This window comes from Mobula birostris, chromosome 13, assembly GCF_030028105.1.
Source record: "Mobula birostris isolate sMobBir1 chromosome 13, sMobBir1.hap1, whole genome shotgun sequence".
Taxonomy (NCBI): Eukaryota; Metazoa; Chordata; class Chondrichthyes; order Myliobatiformes; family Myliobatidae; genus Mobula; species Mobula birostris.
The window spans coordinates 109,510,464-109,537,225 of record NC_092382.1 but is presented as its reverse complement, the minus strand read 5'-3'; the positions used below and the strand labels follow the sequence as shown (position 1 = coordinate 109,537,225).

At 50.1% G+C, this 26,762-nt stretch overlaps 1 protein-coding gene across 7 annotated transcripts; it reads left to right on the top strand.

Moving 5' to 3' along the window:
• Nucleotides 1-24,580, top strand: LOC140207331 (uncharacterized). 7 transcript variants are annotated; one of them, XM_072275847.1, is made up of 12 exons: nucleotides 1-140; nucleotides 2,826-2,968; nucleotides 8,730-8,908; nucleotides 9,479-9,692; nucleotides 13,949-14,043; nucleotides 14,533-14,604; nucleotides 15,880-15,999; nucleotides 18,932-19,048; nucleotides 20,170-20,541; nucleotides 21,527-21,669; nucleotides 23,286-23,350; nucleotides 23,700-24,580. In XM_072275847.1, exons 3-12 carry the CDS (start codon nucleotides 8,758-8,760, stop codon nucleotides 23,896-23,898), a joined length of 1,548 nt encoding a protein of 515 aa, XP_072131948.1. In that variant the 5' UTR covers nucleotides 1-140; nucleotides 2,826-2,968; nucleotides 8,730-8,757; the 3' UTR covers nucleotides 23,899-24,580. The 7 variants fall into 7 exon arrangements, with proteins under 7 accessions (XP_072131948.1, XP_072131951.1, XP_072131947.1 ...); XM_072275850.1 differs by lacking the exons at nucleotides 8,730-8,908; nucleotides 9,479-9,692 and adding exons at nucleotides 4,079-4,867; nucleotides 6,105-6,247 and having other exon boundaries at nucleotides 3-140; nucleotides 13,954-14,043; XM_072275846.1 differs by lacking the exons at nucleotides 1-140; nucleotides 2,826-2,968 and having other exon boundaries at nucleotides 6,266-8,836.
• The last annotated feature ends 2,182 nt before the right edge of the window (nucleotides 24,581-26,762 follow it).

Genomic DNA, 26,762 nt, shown 5'->3' with positions numbered 1-26,762 from the left:
ACTCCAACTTTTCTGGAAATGGGGTTTGTATATCATGTAATCATATTTGTCACAAATCCCCGAATAATATTTATCTGAGTTATACACTTATCGAAATGAAAGGAGAGAAAGACGAAGCGAAAGAAGAAAACTAACTGCAAGTACGGAGTGATCTTTTTTATTCAAACATATTCATTGACTTGTGAGAATAAAATCAGGCTTATGCGGTGTTATTTGGTTAAACCATTTTCCCCAGTATGAATCAAAATGTTCCAGCTTATGATTAACAGATTCTGTTATCTTCTCCATTTTGTAAATGCCCATTGTAATTTCCATCCATGCATTTAAAGTTGGGCTTCCTGTGATAACCATTTCCTGGTAATGGTCTTCTGTCCCAGCCACCAGCAGTCTATTCATTAAATATTTATCTCTTTTCCCCTTCTTGAGGTACACACCCAAAATATATGCTCTTACTTTCTATTTATTTATTTATTTTAAGTCTTTTTATTAATTATTATTGAAAATCAATAAAAACATTAATATAGTCAGATCAACATATCAAATAACTGATTAACCAAGCTAAACACTGTACCATTAATAAGAGGAAAAAAGATGTTAAAAATATATTTTTTTGGAAAAAAGAAAGATGGTAAAAAGAACCTCTACTAACTAAACCAAATATAACAAAAAAACACTAACCGAAAAAAAAAAACACACATTAAAAAAATCATTGGTAGCACAGTCCCGGAGCTGTACGCCATATAAGCTTCCATAAAAGAAAACAAAGAATCAATCCGCCAACAGAATCCGATTACACACGAAACAGAAGGGTACCATCTTAATTAACTCAAATCAAATGATAGTAACGGGCCCCACCTTTTCTTACAGTCAAATTGCGGGTCAAAAGTTCGAATTCTGCTTTTCTCCAAACTAAGACAACCGGCAGTTGTCCATGCTGCAAGCCTCCCCTCTCCACGCCACCGATGTTGTCCAAGGGAAGGGCAATAGGGCCGATACAGCTTGGCAGCGGTGTTACCGCAGAGCACCGTGTGGTTAAGTGCCTTGCTCAAGGACACGACACGCTGCCACAGCTGAGGTTCGAACCAGCGACCTTCAGCTCACTAGACCGACACCTCAACCACTTGGCCACGCACTGACACATTAAGTAGTCTATTTTTGTATATACAGAAAGTGGGACAGAATAATGAATGTCATCCCTTTTGTCGGGGAAAAGGTCCCTCCATATATCTATTAAACTAACTTTCTCAAAAAGTGCATTAACTCTCTTATGTAACGATTTTGTTTCATAGAGTTTTCGATCGGAAGTGCTAACTTTGGTTGTAATTGTAGATTTAAGTCTCCTCCACATATCAGGAGACCCTCTGTTTCCGTTCCAATATATTAGTAATTTTATGAAAGAAATTAATTATGACTTCCTGGGTGCGCTTAATTTTCAACGGGGTATCTGAATTTCCATCTATATTCCCCCTTACCAGAATATATCTCACCTCCCTATCTCCCATTTCGAATACTTCTTCGAAATTTAGCTTGCTTCAGATAAGTATAACAACTCCTCTCTCATGTCCTGATTTATATGAGGAGAAAAACAAATTAGTGAAGCCCATTCTCTTTAGTTTTCCATGCTCTTTATCACTGATGTGAGTTTTCTGTAACGTATACTATATGGGCTTGTTTTTTTTAAAATTCATTTTACAGCGTTTGATTGGATTTAACAGCCTGGTGACTTTAAAACAAATGAATTTTACTTCGACCTTAGCCATGTGTATTTATCTGACAATATATCATTGAAATTAGCAGAATACAACTTAATCGATCTACTCCCTGAACAAATACAAACCAAGAATCGCGAATAACAAAAAAAAAAACAACGGAGGTGTGTTTCCAAGCTGGGGTCTCTAGATGAACCTGGGTTCAGTTAGAGGAAACACCAGGCCGTGGGGATAGTCCCTCCTCCCTGTGAGTTGGTGGCCCCCATTAGAGTACCTATAAAAGTAAGTGGACATGTAACCCCAGATCCCTCTGCTCCGAAGCTAAGCAGGGTCAGGCCTGGTCAGTACTTGGATGGGTGACCGCCTGAGACCTCGGCCTTCTTTACCTCCTTCATGATGGTTCAGAGGTAGGAACCGTTAATAAAAGTTGGATGTGTGAGTGCTGAGGCTCCAAGACTCCCATCCTGATGGTTGAGTGGTAATAATTTTCCTGAACCTGGTGGTGTGGGTCCTAAGGCTCCTGTACCTTCTTCCTGATATTGGGTGGGTAATAACTGTCCCTGAACTTGGGAGTGTGCTTCCTGAGGCTCCTGTACAGCCTTTCTGTTGGTTGAGGGTTAATAACTGTCCCTGATCACGGTGGTGTGGGTCCTGAGGCTCCTGTACCTCCTTCCTGCTGGTTGAGCGTTAATGACTGTCCCTGAACCCGGTGGAGTGGGTCCTGAAGCTCCTGTACCTCCTTCCTGCTGGTTGAGCGTTAATGACTGTCCCTGAACCCGGTGGTGTGGGTCCTGAAGCTCCTGTACCTCCTTTCAGATCGTTGAGGGGTAGTATCTCTTCTTGAACCTGGTTGTGAGACACGTGAGGCTCCTGGACCTTCTTGCTGATGGTTGAGGGGTAATAGCTGTCCCATAACATTGAGTGTAAATCATGCGTCCAGTTATCTACAGTGAGCCAGTCTGCGATAAAGGGATGGTTGCAGGGTAGTCTCCCTTCAGTGAGTGTACTCGTGACTATTTATATCAGAAACGACATGAAGTCTCCTTGTAGCTTCAGAGTTTCTCGGTCAGCAAAACCCAATACCGTCACTCGCTGTTCTCTGCTCCCCATTTACAGAACAGACGTGTTGCCAGGGATGGGTCAACAGGAGAGGCGCTTGTTATTTCATATCAACGGTGGCAAAATCTCACACTGGAGCGAAGCTAAACTGTTCAAACAGTGGTTGAAGGTTACTAGAAATGAGCTCACTCGAGGAAAAGGTATGTGCCAATTCATGTGAGGATGGCCACAAATTGCCCGGGGCCTGACAGAGCGAAACTCCCTCCAAAACGTCCCTTCACACGCTCCCGAGGCCAGACATAGAGCCCAGCTCCCTCAACACCCTCATATCACACACTCCCAGGGACAGACAAAGAGTGAAACTTTTTTCACACAGTCCGATAGCACAATCACAGAATCAGACACCGAGTGAAGCTGCCCCCACACCAACTCATCACACACTCCGAGGGTCAGACAAATTGTGAAGCTCCCTTCACACAGTCCCACCACACCATCCCGGGTAAAAGACACGGAGTGGAAATCCCTCCATACTGTCCCATCACACACTTCCGTTATCAGACACAGAGTAAAGCCCCCTGCACACCGCCCCATCACACATTCCCGGAGTAATACAGAATGAAGCTCCCTCCACACCGTCACATCACACACTCCCAGTGTCATAAAGAGTGAAACTCCGTCCACACCGTCCCATCAAACATCCCGGGATCAAACACAGAAAGAAGCTACTCCACGTCGTGTCATCAAACACTGTCGGTGTCTGACAGTGAGTGAAGCTCCCTCCACACGGTCCCATAACACACTCGGGGGTCAAACAAGTAGTCAAGCTCCCTCCCCACAGTCCCATCACACCATCCCGGGAAAAAAGACAGAGTGGAAATCCCTCCACAATGTCCCATCGCAATATAAGGGGATCAGACACAGAGTGAATCTACTCCACATCACATACTGCCGGTGTCAGACAGTGACTGAAGCTCCCTCCCCACCGTCCCATTACACACTCACCGGGTCATACGGAGTGAAGCTCCCTCCCCACCGTCCCATTACACACTCACCGGGTCATACGGAGTGAAGCTCCCTCCCCACCGTCCCATTACACACTCACCGGGTCATACGGAGTGAAGCTCCCTCCACGCCGTCTCATGACACATCGCCGGACTCAGCCGCAGAGTGAAGCTCCCTGCACACCATCACATCACCTTCTCAATTCGAGTCTCGGGCACCGCTATTTTTTGATTGACGGTGTCAAGCTGTGACTTGATATCATTGAGTTGCTCGTTTACATCTCTTTGTAATCCCCGTATCTCTTCCAGAGGTTTTATCATGATCGCCGCTTCACCTGAACGAGGCCCATCGTCAGCCTGGCGAGCACGCGTTCGAGTAGTAGAGACACGTGTTGTACCTCTCCCGTCCATAGGCTCCGCACTGATTCCTTTTTTATCTCCATTCTTTTTCGCCATTCTTGCCCCCCTTATCAATTCAGATATTTTCGGAAGATCTTATATTTGATGAATGAACGCGGCAATATATGCGTTATTTTTTTCCGGAGTAGCTGTTGATTCAAGCTGCCATTTTGGACGATGACGTCACCGGAAGATCCTCGCTGGTGTCTTTAATTGACGGAACCCATCTTGAGTCTGAATATGTGTTTCTCTCTGTCTGTAACTGTCCTTGTAAAAAAGTAAACACGCTGCAGAGAAAACATAACACGAGCTGGTCACCAGAGCAACGAGGTAATTCTGCAGACAGTAGAAATTAACACAGAGCCAAACAGTCAGTCTCGGTTCCCTCTTTCTCCTTAAAGTGACAGTCCACAGACAGTATGAACAGTAGTGGTACAAAACGCTCCACAACCTGAAATGCCCCCCTTCCCCCGTCAACACGGTGCCACTGACACATCCCCTGACCGTCACTCTCAGTGTTACAGACTCGTCAGCCTACGATCATCTGTGAATGAAACTTTGCGAACAACGTCAGGAGGTGAACAGGACCCAGTGCCTACATCGTCAACAGATTCATGAGGTGAACTCTACCCTGGAATCCAGGACTTCCTAGAACTTCCTCCCGAATCTCTCCCAGTAACTGTTCCTGAGCATGGTAGTGTGAGTCCTGAAGCTTCTGACCTCATTCCTGACTGTTGAGTTGTAATAACTGTCCCTGAACCTGCTGGTGTAGGTCCTGAGACTCCTGTACCTCCTACCTGTTGGTTGAGGGTTGGTAGCTGTCCCTGAACCTGGTGGTGTGAGTCTGAGACTACTGTACCTTCTTCATGATGGTTGAGGGGAGTAACTGTTCCTGAACCTGGTGGTGTGGGTCCTAAGGCTCCTGTACCTTCTTCCTGATGGTTTAGGGTTGATAACTATCCCTAGTCCCGGAGGTGTGAGTCCTGACGACCCTTTACCTTCTTCCTGATGGCTGAGGTGTAGTATCTCTTCCTGAACCTGGTTGTGAGACCCCTAAGGTTCCGGTATCATCTCCCTGATGGTTGAGGGTAGTACCTGTTCCTGAACCTGCTGCTGTGCGTCCTGAGTGTCCCGTTGTTCCTTCCTGATGGATGAGGTGTAGTATGTCTTCCTGAACCTGGTTGTGAGAGACCTGAATATCCTGTACTTCCTTCCTGATGGTTGAGGGGTGATAACTGTCCCTGAACCTGGTGGTGTGGGTCCTGAGGCTCCTGTACCTCCTTCCTGATGGTTGAGGGGTGATAACTGTCCCTGAACCTGGTGGTGTGTGTCCTGAGGCTCCTGTACCTCCTTCCTGATGGTTGAGGGGTGATAACTGTCCCTGAACCTGGCGGTGTGGGTCCTGAGGCTCCTGTACCTCCTTCCTGATGGTTGAGGGGTGATAACTGTCCCTGAACCTGGCGGTGTGGGTCCTGAAGTTCCTTTACCTCCTTCCTGATGATTGAGTGCTAATAACTGTCCCTGAACCTGGTGGTGTGGGTCCTGAAGTTTCTTTACCTCCTTCCTGATGATTGAGTGCGAATAACTGTCCCTGAACCTGGTGGTGTGACTCCTGGGTGTACTGTTGTTTCTTCCTGATGGTTGAGGTGTAGTATTTCTTCCTGAGCCTGGTTGTGAGACTCCTGATGCTCCTGTACCTCCTTCCTGATTGTTGAGGGCTTATAGTTTTTCCTGATCTTAGAGTGTAAATCATGAGATCAGTTATCTATAGTGAGCGATTCTGCGAATAATTGATGTTTGCAGGGAAATCTCCCTTTAGTGAGTAAACCCATGACTGTTTATATCAGAAACGACATGAAGTCTCCCTGTGGTTCAGAGTTTCTCGGTCAGCAAAACCCAATACCGTCACTCACTGTTCTCTGTTCCCCATTTACAGAACAGACGTGTTGCCAGGGATGGGTCAACCGGAGAGGCGCTTGTTATTTCATATCAACGGTGGCAAAATCTCACGCTGGAGTGAAGCAAAAATGTTCAAACAGTGGTTGAAGGCTACTGGAAATGAGCTCACTCGAGGAAAAGGTATGTGCCAATCCATGTGAGGATGCCCGCAAACTGCCCGGGACGTGACATAGCGAAGGTACCTCAACACCGTCTGATCACACACCCACGAGGCGTGACAGACAGTGAATCTCCCTCCACACTGTCCTGTCACACTCTCCCGGGGTCATATAGAGTAAATCTCCCTCCACACCATCCCATCACACACTGCCGGTGTCAGACAGTGACTCAAGGTCCAGCCACACCCTCTCATGACACATTCCCGGACTCAGACGCAGAGTGAAGCTCTCTCCACACCATCCCATCACCTTCTGAATTGGAGTCTCTGCCACCGCTATTTCTTGATTGACGGTGTCAAGCTCTGACTTAATATCACTGAGTTGGTCTTTTATATATTTTTGTAATCTCCGTATCTCTTCCAGAAGTGTTATCGTGTTCGCCGCTTCACCTGAACGAGGCCCATCGTCAGCCTGGCGAGCACGCCTTCGAGTAGTAGAGACACGTGTTGTACCTCTCCCGTCCATAGGCTGCGCAGTGATTCCTTCTGTACCGCCACTCTTTTTCTCCATTATCAATTCAGATATTTGCGGCAGATCTTATAATTGATGAACGAGCGGGGCAATATATGCGTTTTTCCGGAGCAGCTGCTGACTCAAGCTGCCATTTTGGACGATGACGTCACCGGAACCCCCTCGCTGTTGCCTTTAATTAATGGAACCCATCTTGAGTCTGAGTGTGTGTTTCTCTGTGTCTGTAACTGTCCTTGTAAAAAAAGTAAACACGCTGCAGAGAAAACATAAAACGAGCTGGTCACCACAGTAACGAGGCAATTCTGCATAGCAGAAATTCACACAGAGCCAAAAAGTCAGTTTCATTTCCCCCTCTTTCTCCTTAAAGTGACAGACCACAGACAATATGAACCCTAGGGGTGGATAACACACCGCAATCTGAAATGACCCCCTCCCCCCACCCCAACACGGTGCCACTGACTCTCCCCCTGACCGTCACTCTCAGTGTTACAGACTCGTCAGTCTATGATCATCTGTGAATGAAACTTTGCGAACAACGTCAGGAGGTGAACAGGACCCAGCGCCTATATCGTCAACAGCATCTCCCATCTGAATCTCTCCCAGTAACTGTTCCTGAACACGTTGGTGTTGGGTCCTGAGGCTCCTCACCTCCTTCCTGATGGTTGAGGGTTAATAACTGTCCCTGAACACGTTTATGTGCGTCCTGAAGGTCCTGTTGCTCCTTCCTGATGGTTCGGGTTTAGTATGTCTTCCTGAACCTGGTTGTGAGGCTACTGTACCTCCTTTCAAATCGTTGAAGGTTCCATAACATTGAGTGTAAATCATGAGGCCCGTTATCTATAGTGAGCGATTCTGCGAAAAATGGATGACTGAAGGTTAAAATCCCTTCCGTGAGCGTACTCGTGACTATTTATATCAGAAACGACATGAAGGCTCCCTGTGGGTCAACAGGAGAGGGGCGTGTTATTTCATATCAACGGTGGCAAAATCTCACGCTGGGGCGAAGCGAAAATGTTTAAAGGGCGGTTCAAAGCTGCTGAAATAAGCTCAATCGAGGAAGAGGTATGTTCCACACCACGTGAGGATGCCCGCGAACTGCCCGGGGCCTGACAGAGCGAAGCTCCCTCCACACCGTCCCATCACACACTCCCGGGTTGAGACAGAAAGTGACACACGCTCCACACCGTCCCATCAAACACTCCCACGGTCAGACACAGAGTGAATCTCCCTCCACGCCGTCCCATGACACACTCCCGGGGTCAGACACAGAGTGAATCTCCCTCCGCACCGTCCCATCACACACTCCTGGGGTCAGACACAGAGTGAATATCCCTCCACACCGTCCCATCACACACTCCCGGGGTCAGAGACGGAATGAAGCTGCATCCACACCTTCCCATCCCACACTCCCGGGGTCAGACAGAGATTAAAGTTTCCAACACACCGTACCATCACACATTCCTGGGGTCAGATACAGAGTGAATCTCCCTCCACACTGTCCCATCACACACTCCCCGGGTCAGACACACAGTGAATCTCGCTCCACACTGTCCCATCACAGAAGGAAGGGTTCAGACGCACCCTGAACCTCTCTCCACACAATCCCAGGGTCATACAGAGTGAATGTCCCACACACCATCCCATGGCAGAATCCTGGGCTCAGACGCAGAGTGAATCGCCCCCTACAAATGGTTCAGACGCAGGGTGAAACTCCCTCCACACCGTCGAATTAAACAACCCCGGGGTCATACACAGAGTGATGCTCCCTACACAGCGTCTGATCGTACACTTCCGGGACAGACACAGGGTGAAACTCCCTCCACACCGTCCCATCACACACTGCCGGGGTCACAAACAGTGTGAAATTTCCTCCGCCCTATCGCATTATACACTCCAGAGTCCAACGATAAAGTTCCATGCAGAATGGTAACGAAAGAAATTGTATTTAACAGGATTTTGTTTCCAAAATTTAGATGGAAGCAGACATTACTGGATTGGAAAATGCCGAGGCATGTGAGATTTGGAATGACTGGTGGCTGTGGGGAGAGCGGCGCAGTGGGTTCATTTTGGAGACCTACAGGTCCTGTGCTGAGGGTGTGGCAGTGCGATTGGGTTGGGGACCGACATCGGGCTGGACCGGGCAGTGGGCACGGTGATTAGCATGGGGACTGATAGAGGGCTCTGGGGAGAGAGTGGAACAGTGCAATTTGCTTGGGGACTGACATGAGGCTGCGGGGAGATAGTGGGACAGTGGGATTAGTCTTGTGACGGATACAGGGTGGGAGGTGGAGAGTGGGACAGTGGTACTAGTTTGGCGACTGACTCTGCACTGCGGAGAAAGAACGGGCCAGTGCGCTTAGTGTGGTGTCCGACACGGAGCTGTAGTGAGACAGTGGACGGTGGGATTAGTTTGGGAACAGACACGGGGCTGTGGTGAGGGAGTGGGGCAGTGGCATTATTTTGGGGACTGAGAGGCAGCTCGGTGGGTTGAAAGAGGATCAGTAGGATTAGTCTGGAGTCGAGAAGTGGCTGCGAGGGAGAGAGGGGAGTGTGGGATCGCTTTGGGTCTGATGCAGGGCTGCAGGGGACAGACTTTGGGCTGTGAGGAGAAAATGGTGTATCCAAAGTAGAACTGTTAACAGCCCCGACTGTGAATCTCGCCGATCAGTGATTGACTGCGGGCAAATGCAACCACTGTTTCCTTTCCTGTTCCATGTTACAGTGGGCCAGCAGAAAACAATTTGCTGTCCAAGGCGCTGGGATCAGTCTGCAAGAGCTGTGCCTCCTAACCCGGCGGTGCCGGTTGCTCCAGGGAGAATTATTTCGTCTGCAAGACTACTGCTATTTCCTGCCCGGTTTACAAAGATCGACGACCTGGCATGTATTTGGAATGTGGGAGGAAACCGGAGCAGCCGGAGGAAACCCAAGCGTTCACGGTGAGAACTCATTATTGGCAGCGGCTGGAATTGAACCCGAGTCACCAGAACTGTAAAGCGTCATGCTAAACACTACGCCTCCCTCCCGCCCTCCACCACCACCTTTTTTTAAAAAGTTTAATTGACCTGTAAGAGGACTGGAAGGGTCGGTTAGTGAGTTTGCAGATGACATCAAAAATTGCTGGTGTTGGACACAGTATGTTGGGTTGTCGTGGGACATTGACGGGATGCAGAGATGGGCAGGGACGTGGCAGATAGCGTTCAATCCGGTAACGTGTGAGGGGGTTCACCTTGAGAGGACGATCTGGAAGGCAGAGATCAGGGTTAAGGTCAAGGTTCTTAGGAGTGAGGTGGAACAGAGGGATCGGTAGATTCACGTCCATGGGGATGAGAGACGCTGGAGTGAGGGATTAGAGAGGGACTGAGAGGCAAGAAAGTGGACGACAGGCAGGGAGAGGGGGATGGAGAGAGAGGAGATGGGAGAGGGGAGAGGGAGGAGGAGTGGAAGGGGAAAGAGAGGCAGAGAGGGGGGCAGTGGAAGCGGGAGGGGGAAAGAATGGATGGAGTGGGAGGGGGGACAGAGTGGGAGGGAGTGGGGTGGAAATGACGCACTCCCTGCATCACACGCTGATTAAATCTCCCTCCACACCATGCTAGAATATTCCAGGAAGAGCATTGGCTCGTAGCTTGTTAAGCAGCCTCATGTGTGGCACCACATCAAAGGCCTTCTGAAAATTCAAGTACCAAGAGCAACCGATTCTCCCTTGTCTATCCTGCTTGTTATTTCTTCAAATAATTGCAACAGATTTTTCAGTCGAGAATATTCCTTGAGGAAACCACGCTGACTACAGCCTATTGTATCATTTGCCTCAAAGTCACCCGAAACCTCACCCTTAACCATTGATTCCAACATCTTCCCAACCGCTGAGGACAAGCCAACTTCCCTTCTTCTGCGTACTCTCCCTTCTTGAAGAGTAGAGTGACACTTGCAATTTTCCCGTCTTCCGGAATCGTCCCAGAATTATCCTGAGAAAAGGGTGACATAGGGTCAGAGAATCAGAGAATGTTGAATCTTTGTGGGTGGAGTTAAGGAACTGCAAGGGTAGGAAAAAAGCATGATGGGAATCACACGTAGGCATCCAAATTGTAGCCAAGATTTGGGGTTGAGACTGCAAAGGGAGCTGAAAAGGGAAAGTCAGGAGGGTAATGACACAACTGTAATGGGCGGGGAGACTTCAATATGCAAGGAATTGGGAAAATCAGGTTGGTGCCATATCGTAAGAGAGCGAATTTGGTCAATGCCCAGGAGAAGGCTTTTTTGAGCAGCTCGTGCTTGAGACTACTTGGGAAAGGCTATCGTAGATTGGGTGTTGAGTAGTAACCCATATCTAATTAGGGAGCTTAATACAAAGGAACCCTTAAGAGGCAGTGATCACAATATGATTGAATTCCTACTACAACTTGAGAGGGAGAAGCGTTAGTCACGAGTATCTATATCGCAATGGAATAAACGGAATTTCAGAAGCATGAGAGAGGAGCTTGCCCAGGCGAATTGGAGGAGGATACTGGCGGGGATGGTGGCCGAGCAGAGATGGCTGAAGTTTGGGGAATAGTTCATAAGGCGCAGGGACAGAAGCAGTTGTTCTCATACCGCTGGTGTAGGCAACCGTGGCTGACAAAGGAAGTTAAGGACAGCATCAAAGCCAAGGAAAAGGCATAGAAGGTAGCGAAAGTAAATGGGAAGTTGGATGATTGTTGCGCTTTTAAAATCCAACAAAAGGCAGCTAAAAAACAATAAGAAGGGAAAAGATGCAATGTGAGGGCAAACAAGCCAATAACATAAAGCAGGATACTAACACTGTATAAAAAATATATAACGAGTAATGGGGAGTTCCGAGTTAATATTGAACCTCTGGAAAATGAGAATGGTGAGGTAGTAATGGGCGACAAAGAAATGACAGATGAACTTAATGGATACTCTCCATCAGTCGTCACCGTGGAAGATACTAGCAGTGTGCCAGTGGTCCGCGAGTGTCAGGGTGCAGGAGTGAGTGCCGTTGCGACTATAAAGTTAAAAAGTGCCAGGCAAACTCAAAGGTCTTCAGGTGGATAAGTCACCTGAGCCAGATGGACTGGATTCCAGAGTCCTGAGACAGGTTGCTGAAGAGATAACGGATGCATTGGTCATGATCTTTCAAAGATCACTTGATTCTGGCATGGTCCCGGAGGAATAGAAAATTGCAAATTTTCACTGTACATTTTATGTAATGAGGAAGGCCAAAGGGAAGGAATTATAAAGCAGTTAGCCTAACCTCAGTGGTTTGGAATGTGTTGGAGTCTATTAATAAACTTGAGGTTGTCTGGCACCTGTTGACTAATGATTAAATAAGTCAAAATCAGCTTGGTTTCTGTCAAGAGTATTCTTGTCTGACAAATCTGTAGAGGAAGTAACCAGCAGAGTGGACAAAGGACAGGCAGTGTATGTCATTTACGGGACTTCCAGAAGACATTTGATAAAGTGCCATGCATGAAGCAGTTTAACAAGATAAAATCCTCTGGCGTTACAGGAAAGACACAGGCTTGGCTAGAGGAATGGCTGACAGGTAGGAGACAGCCAGTGGGAATCAAAGGAGCCTTCTCTAGTTGGCTGCCAGTGACTAGTGAGACTCGTCAGGGGGTCAGAATTGGGACCGCTACTTTCCACATTGTTTATCATTGATTTCGTGGAATACATGGCTTTGTGACAAAGTTTGCGGATTAACCGAAAGTAAAGGTAGGGGTCAATTTCATTATCAAAATCGCAGAACAAAGTTTCTTAAGAGACACCAATCAATCCGTCTCGACCACCATCGCTGGAAATGCATTCCCGCTCTGTGGCAACCCACCACTTTCTGGTGAAAAACACCCCTCCAACAACCCCTTGTACCGTCTTCCAACCACCTTAAAACTATGACCCTACCCGCCCGAGAACAGTTTACTTTTCATTGACAAATAACATGAAACAACGGACTGTGTGGAGGGAGCTTCACTGTGTGTCTGACCACGGGAGTGTGTGATGGGACGGTGTGCAGGGAATTTCACTCTGTGCCTGACCCGGGGAGTGTGTGATGGGACGGTGTGGAAGGAGCTTCACTCTGTGTCTGACCACGGAAGTGTGTGATGAGACAGTGTGGAGGGAGATTCATTCCGTGTCTGACCCTGGGAGTGTGTGATGGAACTGTGTGGAGGGAGATTCACTCTGTATCGGACGCCAGAACTATGCAATGGGACGGTGTGGAAGGATCTTCACTCTGTGTCTGACCCAGGGAGTGTGTGATGGGACGGGGCGGAGGGAGATTCACTCTGTGCCTGAACCCGCGAGAGAGAGAGAGAGAGAGGGGTAGAGAGAGAGAGAGAGAGAGAGAGTATACCACGGAACAACGAAGGAGAGAGATAGTGCGCCACTGGACTCTCCTCACCTCTATCCGAGAGAGTGGTCTCATTCACACGTCGGATGCTGGGGCTCTGTCCCGGGGCCGTGGTTTCTCGCAGACAGAGCGTCTGAAGCCCCGGCGATTCTCAGGAGCTGTAGGAGCGTCCGACGCGTTATCAGCAACCAACCACGGCGCGCAAATCTCCAGGACAAAGGAAGCTCTGTATGAGTGACACAAATCCCTCCGACATTCCGTCCTTCCTCATACCTGCCCTCCTTCTCTACTTCCCTCCTTCCTTTCCTTTTCCCTCTCTCCCCTTCATCGTCTGGGTTCCTTCTCCCTCATCCCTCCCCTTCCTGCACTCTCTTCTTTCTAGATCGCTCACTCTCTCCTCCCTTTCCTCCTATCCGTTCCCTCTCATTCTATCTCTATCTCCCTCTCTTCACCCCGTTTGCTCGCCCTCACTTTTCTCCTTCTCCCTCCCAATCTCTCTCCGAATCTCCCCCTCTCTATTTCTCTCCTTTCTCCCTCCCTCCTTTCCCCGTCTCTATCGCTCTCAGTTCGCTCTCTCCCAACACTCCCTGCACCCTCTTCACTCTCTCCACTAAACACCGAACTTCCCCTCACTCTCTCCCTTCCCCCTCTTTCTACCCACTTTCACTACTCCTCCCCGCCGCTCTAAACACTTTCTCTAACGCTCCCATCCTCTCTCCTACCCGCACTTCCTCCGCCTGTTCTCGGTTCCTCTCCTCAGCAGCTGCACATCTGTTGTTTGTTGGTGTTCGGTCGGACACACTTGTCAACACGGGCTTCCTCTGCCAACGGTTGCTTCCCCTTTCTGAGCTCAGAGACGCCGAGGACGCTCGACAGCATGGACGACAGCGAGACTTACATGAATGTGAAGTTTACAAAGACGGACGCACAGTCTCTTTCCCCAGGTGAGAGGGGCAGAGAGACGGAGGGAGGGAGCTTCGCTCTGTGTCTAACCCCCGGGAGTGTGTGATGGGATGGTGTGGAGGGAGGTTCACTTTGTGTCTGACCCCGGGGGTGTGTGATGGGACTGTGTGGAGGGAGATTCACTCTGTATCTGACCCCCGGGAGTGTGTGATGGGACGGTGTGGAGGGAGATTCACTCTGTATCTGACCCCGAGAGTGTGTGATAGGACTGTGTGGAGGGAGATTCACTCTGTTTCTGACCCCGGGGGTGTGTGATGGGACGGTGTGGAGGGAGATTCACTCTGTATCTGACCCCGAGAGTGTGTGATAGGACGGTGTGGAGGGAGATTCACTCTGTGTGTCTGACCCCGGGAGTGTGCGATGGGACGGTGTGGAGGGAGATTTACTCTGTGTCTGACTCCAGGTGTGTGCGATGGGACGGTGTGGAGGGAGCCTCACCCTGTTTCAGACTCTCACTGTTCCGTCCCCAGCTGAACCTGATGTATCGTACGCGGAACTTAATGTCAAGACCCTCTCAGCGCCCCGGGTCCGGACAGATGGAGGTCAGTTTTATCTTTGTTGGTTTGACTGTGTCCAGCTGATGTGTCCAATCCTGTCGAGAGATCTCAGGGCAAGCGCACAGTTGACCCTAACGATTCCCTGTTTGAGCACAAGACGGAGGGAACGCGTGGGAGAGAATATGGTGTGTGTATGTGGAAGGGGATCTGTGTGGGAGAGGCGGTAGGGAGGGTGCAGGGAGGAGTGAGCGCCCTGGGAGAGGCGGTTTAGAGGGAGTGCCGTGGGATGGTTTGAAGAGATAGTGCTGTGGGAAGGGTCAGTGAGGAGAGATAACATGGGATGTGCCGTGTGGAGGAAGGGGCAATCAGAAGAAAGCGCTCTTGAGTGTGGAGGGGGTGGAGGCGGAGATGAGTGAGCGCCATGTCGGGGTGGTGAGACGTGACACAGTGGGAGAGACGGTTTGGAGGGAGCGCGGTTTAAATACTTTAGCACTCTCTCCCTTTTCCTACACCATTCTCTTATCCCTCTTTCCCCTTCAATCCCTTCCCGACTTCCACCCACACTCTCCTTTCTCCCTCTCTCTCCCTCTCTCCCCTCCTCTCTCCCTGTTTTGCCTGCTGTCTCCCACTGCCCCCTTCTGTTCGTCCTCTCTCATTGTCCCCTCTGCCTCCCATATCTCTTCTATCACAGACACCGTCTCTACCACTCTCGGTCTCACCCTCTCGCCCTTTACCTCTCTCTTCGTTCCCTCTCATCCTTTCCCGTTCACTCCCCCCGGTCTTCTCACCTCTCTCTGTCCCCAACTTTGCCGGTTATCTTCCCTGCGCCTTCTCTTCCTCTCTGTACACGCCTCTCTTCCTTTCCCCGACCCTCTCTCCTCTCGCTCTTTCCTCTCACTCTTAAAGTTTCTTCCACATCCCTGTCGCACTTTTCTCCTCTCCTCCTCTCCAATCTCAATCCCCCTCTCTTTCACTCTCTCTCACACCTCTCCCTGTCCTCTCAATGTCTCCGTCTCTCTCCCCTCTCTCTCCCCCTCTGTGTCCGCCTTTCTCTCCACGTTCTCTCTCCCTATTCTTTCTCTCGCATCTCCCGCCCAACGCCGCTATCGCTGTCTCCCCCTCTCTGTCCATCGCTCTCACTTTCTGCCTCACTGTGTGTCTGCTCTCTTCCCCCCTCCACCTCACCCTCTTTCTCGCTGTCTCATCACCTCTCCCCCCCTCACTTGCCCCCCTCTCTGTTCTCTCTCTCCCCGACACCCTCCTCCATTCTCTACCGCTCTCACTGTCTTCCTTATCTGCCTGTCCGAATCTCTCCCCCAGACTGTCTGAACTGCACCTACTCAGAGCTGAACTTTCGGAAAGAGGAACCCCGCATCGATGAGGACGAGGATCCTCCCATTGCCTCGGGACCCGGCGGTCTACCAACCACTGCACAAACAGGTCAGAGTTCGCAGAGATGACGTCATTCCGCAAGGATCACGTGTCTTAGTCCCACGTGACTAAGTTTCTGCCTCGACCACTTCCTCTGTTAGCTCGTTCCATAGACTGACCACCATCTGGGTAACAAATGGTTGTCACTCGGCTCCCCATTAAATCCCTGTCTGTGATCTACATAAATGATCTGGACGAAAGTGTAGGTGGCTGGGGTTAGAAACATAGAAATATAGAAAGAAAACATCACAATACAGGCCCTCCAGCCCACAAAGCTGTGTCGAACATGTCCCTACCTTAGAACTACCTGGGCTTTACCCATAGCCCTCTATTTTTCTAAGCTCCCTGTAGCCATCCAGGAGTCTCTTCAAAGACCCTATCGTTTCCGTCTCCACCACCGCCGCCTGCAGCCCATTCCACGCACTCACCATTCTCTGCGTAAAAATCTCACGCCTGACATCTCCTCCGTAGCAACTTCCAACCACTTTAAAACAGGCCTTTCGTGTTAGCGATTTCAGCCCTGGGAAAAAGCCTTTGACTCTCCACACGACCCAATGCCTCTCATTATCTTGTACACCTCTATCAAGTTACCACGCATCCTCCGTCGCTCCAAGGAGAGAAGGCCGAGTTCACTCAACCTATTCTCTTAAGGCGTACTCCCCAATACAGGCAGCATCCTTGTATATCTCCTCTGCACCCTTTCTATTGTTTCCACGTCTTTCCAAGAGTGAGGCGACCAGATTTGAGCACAGTACTCCAAGTGGGGTCTGACCGGGATCCTATACAGCTGCAACATTACAACTCGGCTCCTAAATGTATATAAACGACCTGAATGAGATGGTAGATGCGTCGGTTAGTAGGTTTGCAGATGATACGGCGAAAGGCGGTGCTCTGGAGAGCGGAGAAGACTGGCAAAGAATTCATGCGGTCGTAGATTAGTTAAAGATATTGTTTGGAGACCGGGCAGATGGAGTTTAATCCGGACAAGTGTAAAATGTTGCACCTTTGTAAGTCAATTGAAAGAAATGACACACTGTCCAAGCCAAGAACCTAAAGAGTGTTGAAACATGTGAACATAGAAACATCGAAAACCTCAGCACAACACAGGCCCTTTGGCCCACAATGCTGTGCCTTACTCTAGATGGGCATCGGAACTTGAGGTTCATGTTCATAGCTCCCTGATCGCGGCTGCGCAGTTTGAAAGGATGGTGATAGAACATAGAACGTAGAATAGAACAGCACAGTACAGGCCCTTCGGCCCACAATGTTGTCCCGACTCTCAAAACCTGCCTCCAATGTAACCCCCCACCTTAAATTGCTCCATACACCTATCTAGTAGTTTCTTAAATTTCAGTAGTGCATCTAACTTCACCACTGACTCAGGCAGTACATTCCACTCACCACCCAGTGTCTGAGTAAAAAACCTTCCTCTAATATCCCCCTTGAACTTCGCACCCTTACCTTAAAGCCAAGTCCTCTTGTACTGAGCAGTGGCTCCCAGAGGAAGAGGCGCTGGCTGTTCACTGTATCTATTCGTCTTAATATTTTGTATACCTCCATAATGTCTCCTCTCATCCTTCTTCTCTCCAAAGAGTAAAACCCTAGCTCCTTTAATCTCTGATCATAATGCATACTCTCTAAACCAGGCAGCATCCTGGTAGATCTCCTCTGTACCCTTTCCAATGCTTCCACATCCTTCCTATAGTGAGGCGACCAGAAATGGACACAGTACTCCAAGTGTGGCCTAACCAGAGTTTTATAGAGATGCATCATTACCCCGAGACTCTTAAGCTCTTATCCCTCGACTTATGAAAGCTAACACCCCATAAGCTTTCTTAACTACCCTATCCACCTGTGAGACAACTTTCAGGGATCTGTGGACATGTACCCCAAGATCCCTCTGCTCCTCCACACTGCCAAGTATCCTACCATTTACTTTGTACTCTGCCTTGGAGTTTGTCCTTCCAAAGTGTACCACCTCAAACTTCTCCGGGTTGAAATCCATCTGTCACTTCTCAGCCCACTTCTGCATCCTATCAATGTCTGTCTGCAATCTTTGACAATCCTCTGCACTACCTACAACACCACCAACCTTTGTGTCGTCTGCAAACTTGCAGCCCACCCTTCTACACCCACATCCAGTTGGTTAATAAAAGTCACGAAAAGTAGAGGTCCCAGAACTGATCCTTGTGGGACACCACTTGTCACAATCCTCCAATCTGAATGTACTCCCTCCACCACGACCCTCTGCCTTCTGTAGACAAGCCAATTGAACATCCACCTGGCCAAACCTCCCTGGATCCCATGCCTTCTGACTTTCTCAATAAGCCTGCCGTGTGGAACCTTGTCAAATGTCTTACTAAATTCCATGTAGATCACCTCCACATCGCTACCCTCATCTATATGCCCGGTCACCTTCTCAAAGAACTCTATCAGGCTTGTTAGATACGATCTGCCCTTCAAGAAGGCCTAAGGCATTCTTATCATTATTAATCGGGGCATTGAATATAAATGTCAAGGAGTTATGTTGCAACTTTATGAACAAAATCACCAGTCAGTGTGAATCAGGCGTTCCGTATACTGTTCTGGTCACCACATCATCGGAAGGATATCAAGGTGTTGGGTAGCTCCCGAAGGGTTTAACAGAATGCTGCCTGGTTTCCATGGCATGAGTTACAACGAGAGGTCGGTCACCTGGGTTGCTTTCTCTAGAGCGGAGGAGACTCAGGGGAGATCTGACTGATCTCTGAAATCCGTGAGACACCTGTCAGCCTCTGCCAAGTCAAGGAATTTGGACTCTCAGCGACAACGGCTGAAAGTAGATGAGATTGAGAGAGGGGGAGTTGATTGTGGTGGAAGGAGAGAGCGCGTTTTGTGGGTGGAAGGGAGTCCCAGTGGGAGTCACGGCTGAATTCACGCACTCTGAAGGTTCTCCCTACAGGTCTGCAGAAACAGGAGTCGAAAGAGAAAATCGGAAACGGATCGTACCGAAAGATCTGCCTACTCTGCCTCGTTATGGCCATCCTCGTCGCGATAGTGGCCGGGCTCTCGATTCACGGTGAGTCTAACGGGCTCCGGGTGCAGTCGGACCGTAAACAAACAGAGTGGAATAAAATGTTAGCGCATAACCTCACCGTGACACCGACACGCCCCGCACCATAAGACCGAGTCTCCCCTCACAGAGACACAGTAACACCCCTCACCGTGACGCAGACAGTCCCCACACCGTGAAATCGTCAAGGCCCTCACCGTGTCACGGACACTCCCCCTGACTGTGATACGAACACTTCTCTCACTGTGACACCGCCGCTCTCCTCACCGTGACACTTACACACCCCACACAGAAACACTGACACGCCCTTCACCGTGGCACCGACACTCAATTCACTGTGACACCGACACAACCCTTTCCGTAACACTGATACACCGCTCATTGTCACACCGACACACCGTTCACTGTAACAGTGACAGACCAATCTGCGTGACACCGACACTCAGATCACTGTGACACCGGCAATCCTCTTTCCGTGAACCAATACATCGCTCACTGTGACATTGACACCTCCAACACCGTGATCCCGAAACTCTCCGCACCGTGACATTGACTGTTCCCTCACTGTGACACCGATACTCCCCACAACTTGACACTGAGACTGCGAGCACAGTGACACCGATACATTACTCACCGTGAAACCGACACATATCCATCACCGTGACACCGACACATTACCTCACCGTGACACTGTCAAGCTCACACTATTACACCGGCACTTCCCTTACCGTGACACTTACACACCCCACACTGTCACTGACACTGCTCTCAGAGTGACAACGTCACGCCTCTCACTGTGACTCATGCACGCTCCACACTGTGACATCATCACGCCCCTGACTGTAACACCGACAGTCCCGTCACCGTGACACCGACACTCTCCTCACTGTGACTCTTACACACTCCAGACCGTAACATTTGCCGTCCCTTCACCGTGACACGGACACTTCACTCACTGTGACAATGACACAACTCTCTCCGTGACACTGATGCACCCCTCTGCGTCACGCCGACATTTCTCACACCGTGTCAGAGTGAGACCCATCACTGTGACCGACACACCCCTCACTCTGACACAGACACACCTCACACCGTGTCACTGACACACTCCTTACTATCACCCTCAGTATCACGGACTCGTCAGTCTCTGATCACCTCCGACCGAAACTACCGGAGACTTTGGGAAAAACATCAGGAGATGAACAGGACCCAACGCCAATGTCAGCAGCAAGTCCGTGAGTTGAACTCAACCCTTAAATCCAGGACATCTGAGAATTCCCGCCTGGATCTCTCCCAGAGAAACTGTCTGAAGAATATTTCCGTCCTCGGCAACAACCTCTCCAAACTCGAAAACAACATTACCGTCCTCAACTCCGATCTCTCAGAGCTGAATCGAACGCAAATCGATCTCCGTCATCAATTCCAGCAGCTCAAAACGAAGTACAGAACCATCTCCGAAAACAAAACTCAGATTTGCCAATACTTCACCAGCAGAAGAGGTGAGATAACGTCCCCCGCTTCCCCTTGCTCCTCATCCGCGGCGGTGAGAGACGGGGAGGGAGGAGGCGGAGAGCTGTGTGATGGGACGGTGTGCGGGGTGATTCCCTCTGTGTCTGTCCCGGAAATCAGTGATGTTACCGTTTCTAAGGATCTACACTGTGTTTTACCATGGGATTGCGCAATGGGACGGCGTAGAGTAACATGACACTATGTCTGATCCAGGAAGTTTGTGATGGAACGGCGTGGAGGAAGATCCACTCTATGTCTGACCCTGGGAGTGCGGGATCGGACGGTATAGAGGGAAATTCACACCATGTCCGATGCCCGGAGTGTGTGATGAAACAGTGTAGAGGGAGCTTCACTCAGTGTCTGATACCGGGAGTGTGTGATGGGACGGTGTGGAGGGAACTTCACTCAGTGTCTGATACCGGGAGTGTGTGATGGGACGGTGTGGAGGGAACTTCACTCAGTGTCTGATGCCGGGAGTGTGTGATGGGACGGTGTGGAGGGAACTTCACTCAGTGTCTGATGCCGGGAGTGTGTGATGGGACGGTGTGGAGGGAACTTCACTCTGTGTCTGATGCCGGGAGTGTGTGATGGGACCGTATGACAGCAGCGCCACCTGCTGTGCTTACTGCGACATTTGGAGGGAGATTCTCTCCCTGCCTGACCCGGAAATCCTTTGATGTTACGGTTTCTAGGAATCTACACTTTTTTTAAAAACCATGGGATTGTACAATGGCACAGTATGGAGTAAGCATGCCGCTGTAATTGACCACGGGAGTGTGTGATGCGACGGTGTGGAGGCAGCTTCACTCTGTTACTGACACCGGGACTGTGTGAAAAGACGTTGCGGAGGGTACTTCACTGTGTGTCTGATTCCGGGATCTGTGATGTGACGGAGTAGAGCGAGGTTGCCTTTCTCCGAACCCTGCTGGTGAAATGAGCGTTCTAGCAAATGATTCACTATTTCCTGATTTGCAGGGCAAACGTGTCCCCAGTTCTGGCAGAGAAATAAAGACCGGTGTTATTTCATATCCACGTTGGAGAAATCCTATGATGAAGCGAGGGAATATTGCTCAGACCTTCATGCAACACTCCTCGAAATAAATTCAAAGGAGGAAAAGGTATGTGTCACATCGTGAGAAGAGATATCAATAACAATCACATATTCCCGGGGTCTAACGTGCAGTAAATCAGTCCACAGCGTACCATCACACACTCCCGTGGAAGACTCAGTGAATGTCCTTCCACACTGTCCCATCACACACACTCGCGGTCAGCCAGAGAGTGAAGCTCTCTCCACATCGTCCCATCACACACTCCCGGGGTCCGACACAGAGTGAAGCTCCCTCCACACCGTCCCTTCACACACTCTCGAGGTCAGACACAGAGCGAAGCTCCCTCCACACCGTCCCATCACACACTCCCGAGGTCAGACACAATGTGAAGCTCCCTCCACATCGTCGCATTACACACAGCCGAAGTCCAACACAGAGTTAAGTTCCCACGACACTGTCCCATTAGAGACTCCTGGGATCAGACACAGAGTGATGCTCCCTCGACACCGTCAAATCACACATTCCAGGAGTCAGACACAGAGTGAATTTCCCTCCACACCGTCCCATCACACACTCCCGGGATGAGACACTCAGCGAATTTCCCTTCACACCGTCCCATCACACAGTCCCAGGGTCAGTCACAAAGTGAAGCTCTCTCCAAACCGTCCCACAACACACTCCCGAGGTCAGACGTAGAGTAAAACGCCCTCGACACCGTCGCTTCACACACTCCCGGGGGCAGACACAGAGTGAGGCTCCGACCACAATTTCCCATCACACACTCCTGGGGTCAGACAGAGAGTGAAGCTCCTTCCACACTGTCCCATCACATACTCCGGAGATCAGACGTAGAGTGAAATTCCCTGCACACCGTCCCATCACACACTCCCGGGGTTAGACATAGAATGGAACTTCCTCGACACCGTCCCTTCACACACTCCCGGGGTCAGACACAGAGGGAAGCTCCCTCCACAACGGTCCCATCACACACTCAAGGGGTCCGAGACTGGGCAATTCCCTCTTTGTACCAACGCTTCACATGCTCCCCTGTTCAGGCATGGAGAGAGGCCAAATGTAACCCTCAGGTTCGAGCATCATGCGTTTGTCTGGGCGGGGTCGAGGCGAGACTGTCCACGGCCCGTCCATGCTGTGAAATATCATTTGTATGGATGCTGCGTGATGAGTTCCCCGGTTACAAATTGCTCGCACAAAGTAACGAGAAGTACACCATATGCAATTTAACCATTGAGCTTTATATTTCTTCATTTGACTGCAGGGTTAGTGTAGAAAACAAGGAGAAAAAAGGCCCATTGTAACTAATCTGTCTAAAACGCTTGTTGTATCTTACTGCCTTCCCGTCCGTTCGTTCTCTATCGATTTCCCCCGGGGTGTCGTCGACTCCCGACACCATTCCAAGTCCGCTCAGGCCTGCAGTCTACGACTTCCCCGTTGTGGCATTTCCTATCTGTATCTTTTCTTGAAATAAAGCCCGAGGAACCCTCGCTGTCGGACACACAAGAAAGAAACCTCCTCCCATCATGGGACGCCGCACATTCCCAAGGCCCCCGTTATCTCTGGTCATAACCCAAACACACTACTGCTGCAGAGAAACCATTACATTAGTAGTGGAACATTTCCCAGCGCGTTACATGCACATTAATCGAAGGGATTTAATTTCACAGGATTTTGTTTCCAGCTCTATCGGCTATGCAGACAGATTTTACTGGATTGGAAAATGCAGAGACGGGTGAGGTTTGGACTCTTGCAGGTCGGTGGTGTGCGAGTGACACGAGGATGTGGGGAGAGCGTTTGAAATTGAGATTAGTTTGTTGACTGATACTGGCTTGTCGGGAGAGGCTGGTGCAGTGGGATTAATTTAGGAACTGACTCAGGATTGCATGGGACAGCACTGTAGTGGGATTCGTACGGCGTTGGACCTGGCTCTGTACGGAGAGCGCGGTATCATGGGATTAGTTCAGAGTCTGACAAGGGGCTGTGGGGAGAGCGCAGGTTAGAGGGATGAGCTTGGTCACGTTCTCCGGTTGTCTGCTGGGTCTGCTGGGTCTCTGTTGAAATTGTCTAATCCTCTTTGATAGGAATGTGGCCTCTTATCTTCTCTACGAGCTGTCCCAGGGATCGCCCACCTGCAGTAAGTGCGACTCGTACGGATGGATTTACAATTGCAAAAGTAAATATGGATTCATCTGCGAGAAGTCTGCATATTTATACCCGGATATTCCTGAAGAGATCCAGGATCTTTGTCAACAGCCTGACGGGACGACTTCAATCAAGTGACTACACCCAACTTCTCCCCATTCAATCTACCCCACTCTCACTCTCCCATCCCTTCAATCCCCTCCCACCCTCTCTGCCCCTCCCTTCTACCCCATTCTCCTCTTCTTCTCGCATCCACATTCTCCCCAAATACTCTCCCTCTCCCCATCTGGAGCACTCCTCTCACTTCCCGGCCCCGCTCCCCCCATTTATTCCCCCTTTCCACCCCTCTTCTCTCTCCGCTCTTCTTATCCCCAACTCATTCCGCTTCTCCTCCTTTCTCTCCCCCTCGGACCCCATTCTCTGCCTCTCCTCTCTCTTTTCCCTCCACCCACTCTGGCCTCAATTCTGTGCGCACTGGCCCTCAGTTCACAACGGCGGTGGGGCGGGGTGGGGGGGGGGGGGGAGAATATTCACGTTCACCCAAACTGTGCCTCTCCTGGCTTCATACCAACGCTCCAAGTAACAAAGTTCCATCCTTCTTGCCTTCTTTCCATAACTCAGACCCTCGAGTCCCGGTAACATCTTCGTGAATCTCCCTCTGTACTCTTTCCAGCTCAGTGGCATCTTTCCTACAGCAGCGCGACCAGAACTGAACACCGTACTCCTCGCCGACGTTTTGTACAACTACAACGTGACCTCAGTGCGGTGCAAAGATGTAAAATTAACGTAAATAAGGAAAATTAATAAATACTGAAAAATAGGTGAGCACCATGGGAACGTTCGCAAACTGATACTGACAACACCCTGGAGAAATGCAGCAGGTCGGGCAGCATCCGTGGAAAAGATCGGTCGACGTTTCGGGCCCGAAAGTGAAGGGGCAGATGCCCTATAGAGAAGGTGGGGGAGGGTGGGAAGGAGTAGGCTGGTAGGTTCCAGATGAAAAACCAGTAAGGGGAAAGATAAAGAGTTGAGGGAAGGGAGGCAGGGAGGTGACAGGCCGAAAAGGTGAAGAAAGAATAGGGGAAAACACAATGGGTAGTAGAAGGAGGCGGAACCATGGGGGAGGTGATAGGCAGCTGAGGGAGGGGGCAGAGTGACATAGGCCTAGGGGAAGGGAGGGGGAGGGAATTACCGGAAGTTGGAGAATTGTATGTTCATACCAAGGGGCTGGAAACTACCTAAACTGTATATGAGGTGTTGCACCTCCAACCTGAGCTTAGCCTCATCATGGCAGTAGAGGAGGCCATGTATGGACATATCTGAATGGGAGTGTGAAGGAGAATTGAAGTGGGAGGCTACTGGGAGATCCTATCTGTTTTGGCGGACGGTCCGGAGGTGCTCGACGAAGCGGTCCCCCAATCTGCGCCGGGTTTCACCGATGTAGAGGATGCCACACTGGAGTACCGGATGCAATAGATGACCCTAACAGACTCACAAGTGAAGTGTTGCCTCACTTGGGAGGACTGTTTGGGGCTCTGAATGGTGGCAAGAGAGGAGGTGTAGGGACGGGTGTAGCACTTGCGCTTACAGAGATAAGTGCCGGGTGGGAGATCCGTGGGGAGGGACATGTGGACCAGGGAGTCGCGGAGGGACCGATCCCTGTGGAAAGCTGAGAGGGTGGAGAGGGTAACATGTGCTTAGTGGTGGAGTCCTGTTGAAGGTGGCGGAAGTTGTGGAGGATAATGTGCTGGATCCGGAGGCTGCTGGGGTCGTAGCTGAGTAGAAGGGCAACTCTGTCCCTTCCGTGGTGGCGGGAGAATGGGATGAGGGCTGAAGTGCGGGAAATGGAGGAGATGTGAGTGAGGGCATCATTGATGACAGCAGAAGGGAAACCACGATCCTTAAACAAAGAGGACATTTGAGATGTCCTAGAAGTGAAAATCTCATCCTCGGAGCAGATGCGGCGAGACGGAGGAACAGGGAACAGGGAATTGCATTTTTCACGTGGCGGGGTGGGAAGAGGTACGATTGAGGTAGTTATGAGAGTCAGTGGGCTTGTAGAAGATATCAGTGGACAGTCTGTCTCCAGAGATGGAGGTCGAGAGATCGAGAAAGGGGAGAGAAGTTTCCGCGATAAGCCAAGTGAATTTGCAGGCTGGGTGGAAGTTAGAAGTAAAGTCGATGAAATTGACGAGCTCAGCATGGGCGCAGGAAGCAGCACCAATGTAGTCGTCAATGTCCGGAAGGAAAAGTTGGGGAGCAGTACCAGAATAGGTTTGGAGCACAGGATGTTCAACATAACCAACGAAGAGGCAGGCATAGCTGGGGCCCATGCGAGTTCCCATAGCTACACCGTTAGTCTGAAGAAAGTGGGAAGGGCCAAAAGAGAAGTTATTAAGTGTAAGAACCAGTTCTGCCAACCCGAGGAGGGTAGTGGTGTTGGGGAACTGGTGAGGTATATTATCTAGAATGTAGCGGAGGGCTTTGACGCCTTCTTGATGGGGAATGCAGGGGTACAGGGATTGGACATCCATTGGGAAAATGAAGCGGTTGGAACCGGGGAACTGGAAGTTATTGAAGAGGTGGAGGGCGTGGGATGTATCCTGGATGTAGGTGGGGAGGGACTGAACTATGGGTGATAAAATGGAATCCAGGTAGGCAGATACAAGTTCGGTGGGATAGGAGCAGGTAGAAACTATGGGTCTACCGAGACAGCCAGGCTTGTGGATCTTGGGGAGGATGTAAAACCAAGCGGTACGGGGTGTGGGAATTCAAGCAACACACATCAAAGTTGCTGGTGAACGCAGCAGGCCAGGTAGCATCTCCAGGAAGAGATGCAGTCGACGTTTCGGCCGAGACCCTTCGTCAGGACTAACTGAAGGAAGAGCTAGTAAGAGATTTGTAAGTGGAAGTGTTGGGGTAGATCCAATATGATAGCGGAAGACAGGATGGGGAGGGATGGAGCCAAGAACTGGACAGTTAATTGGCAAAAGGGATATGAG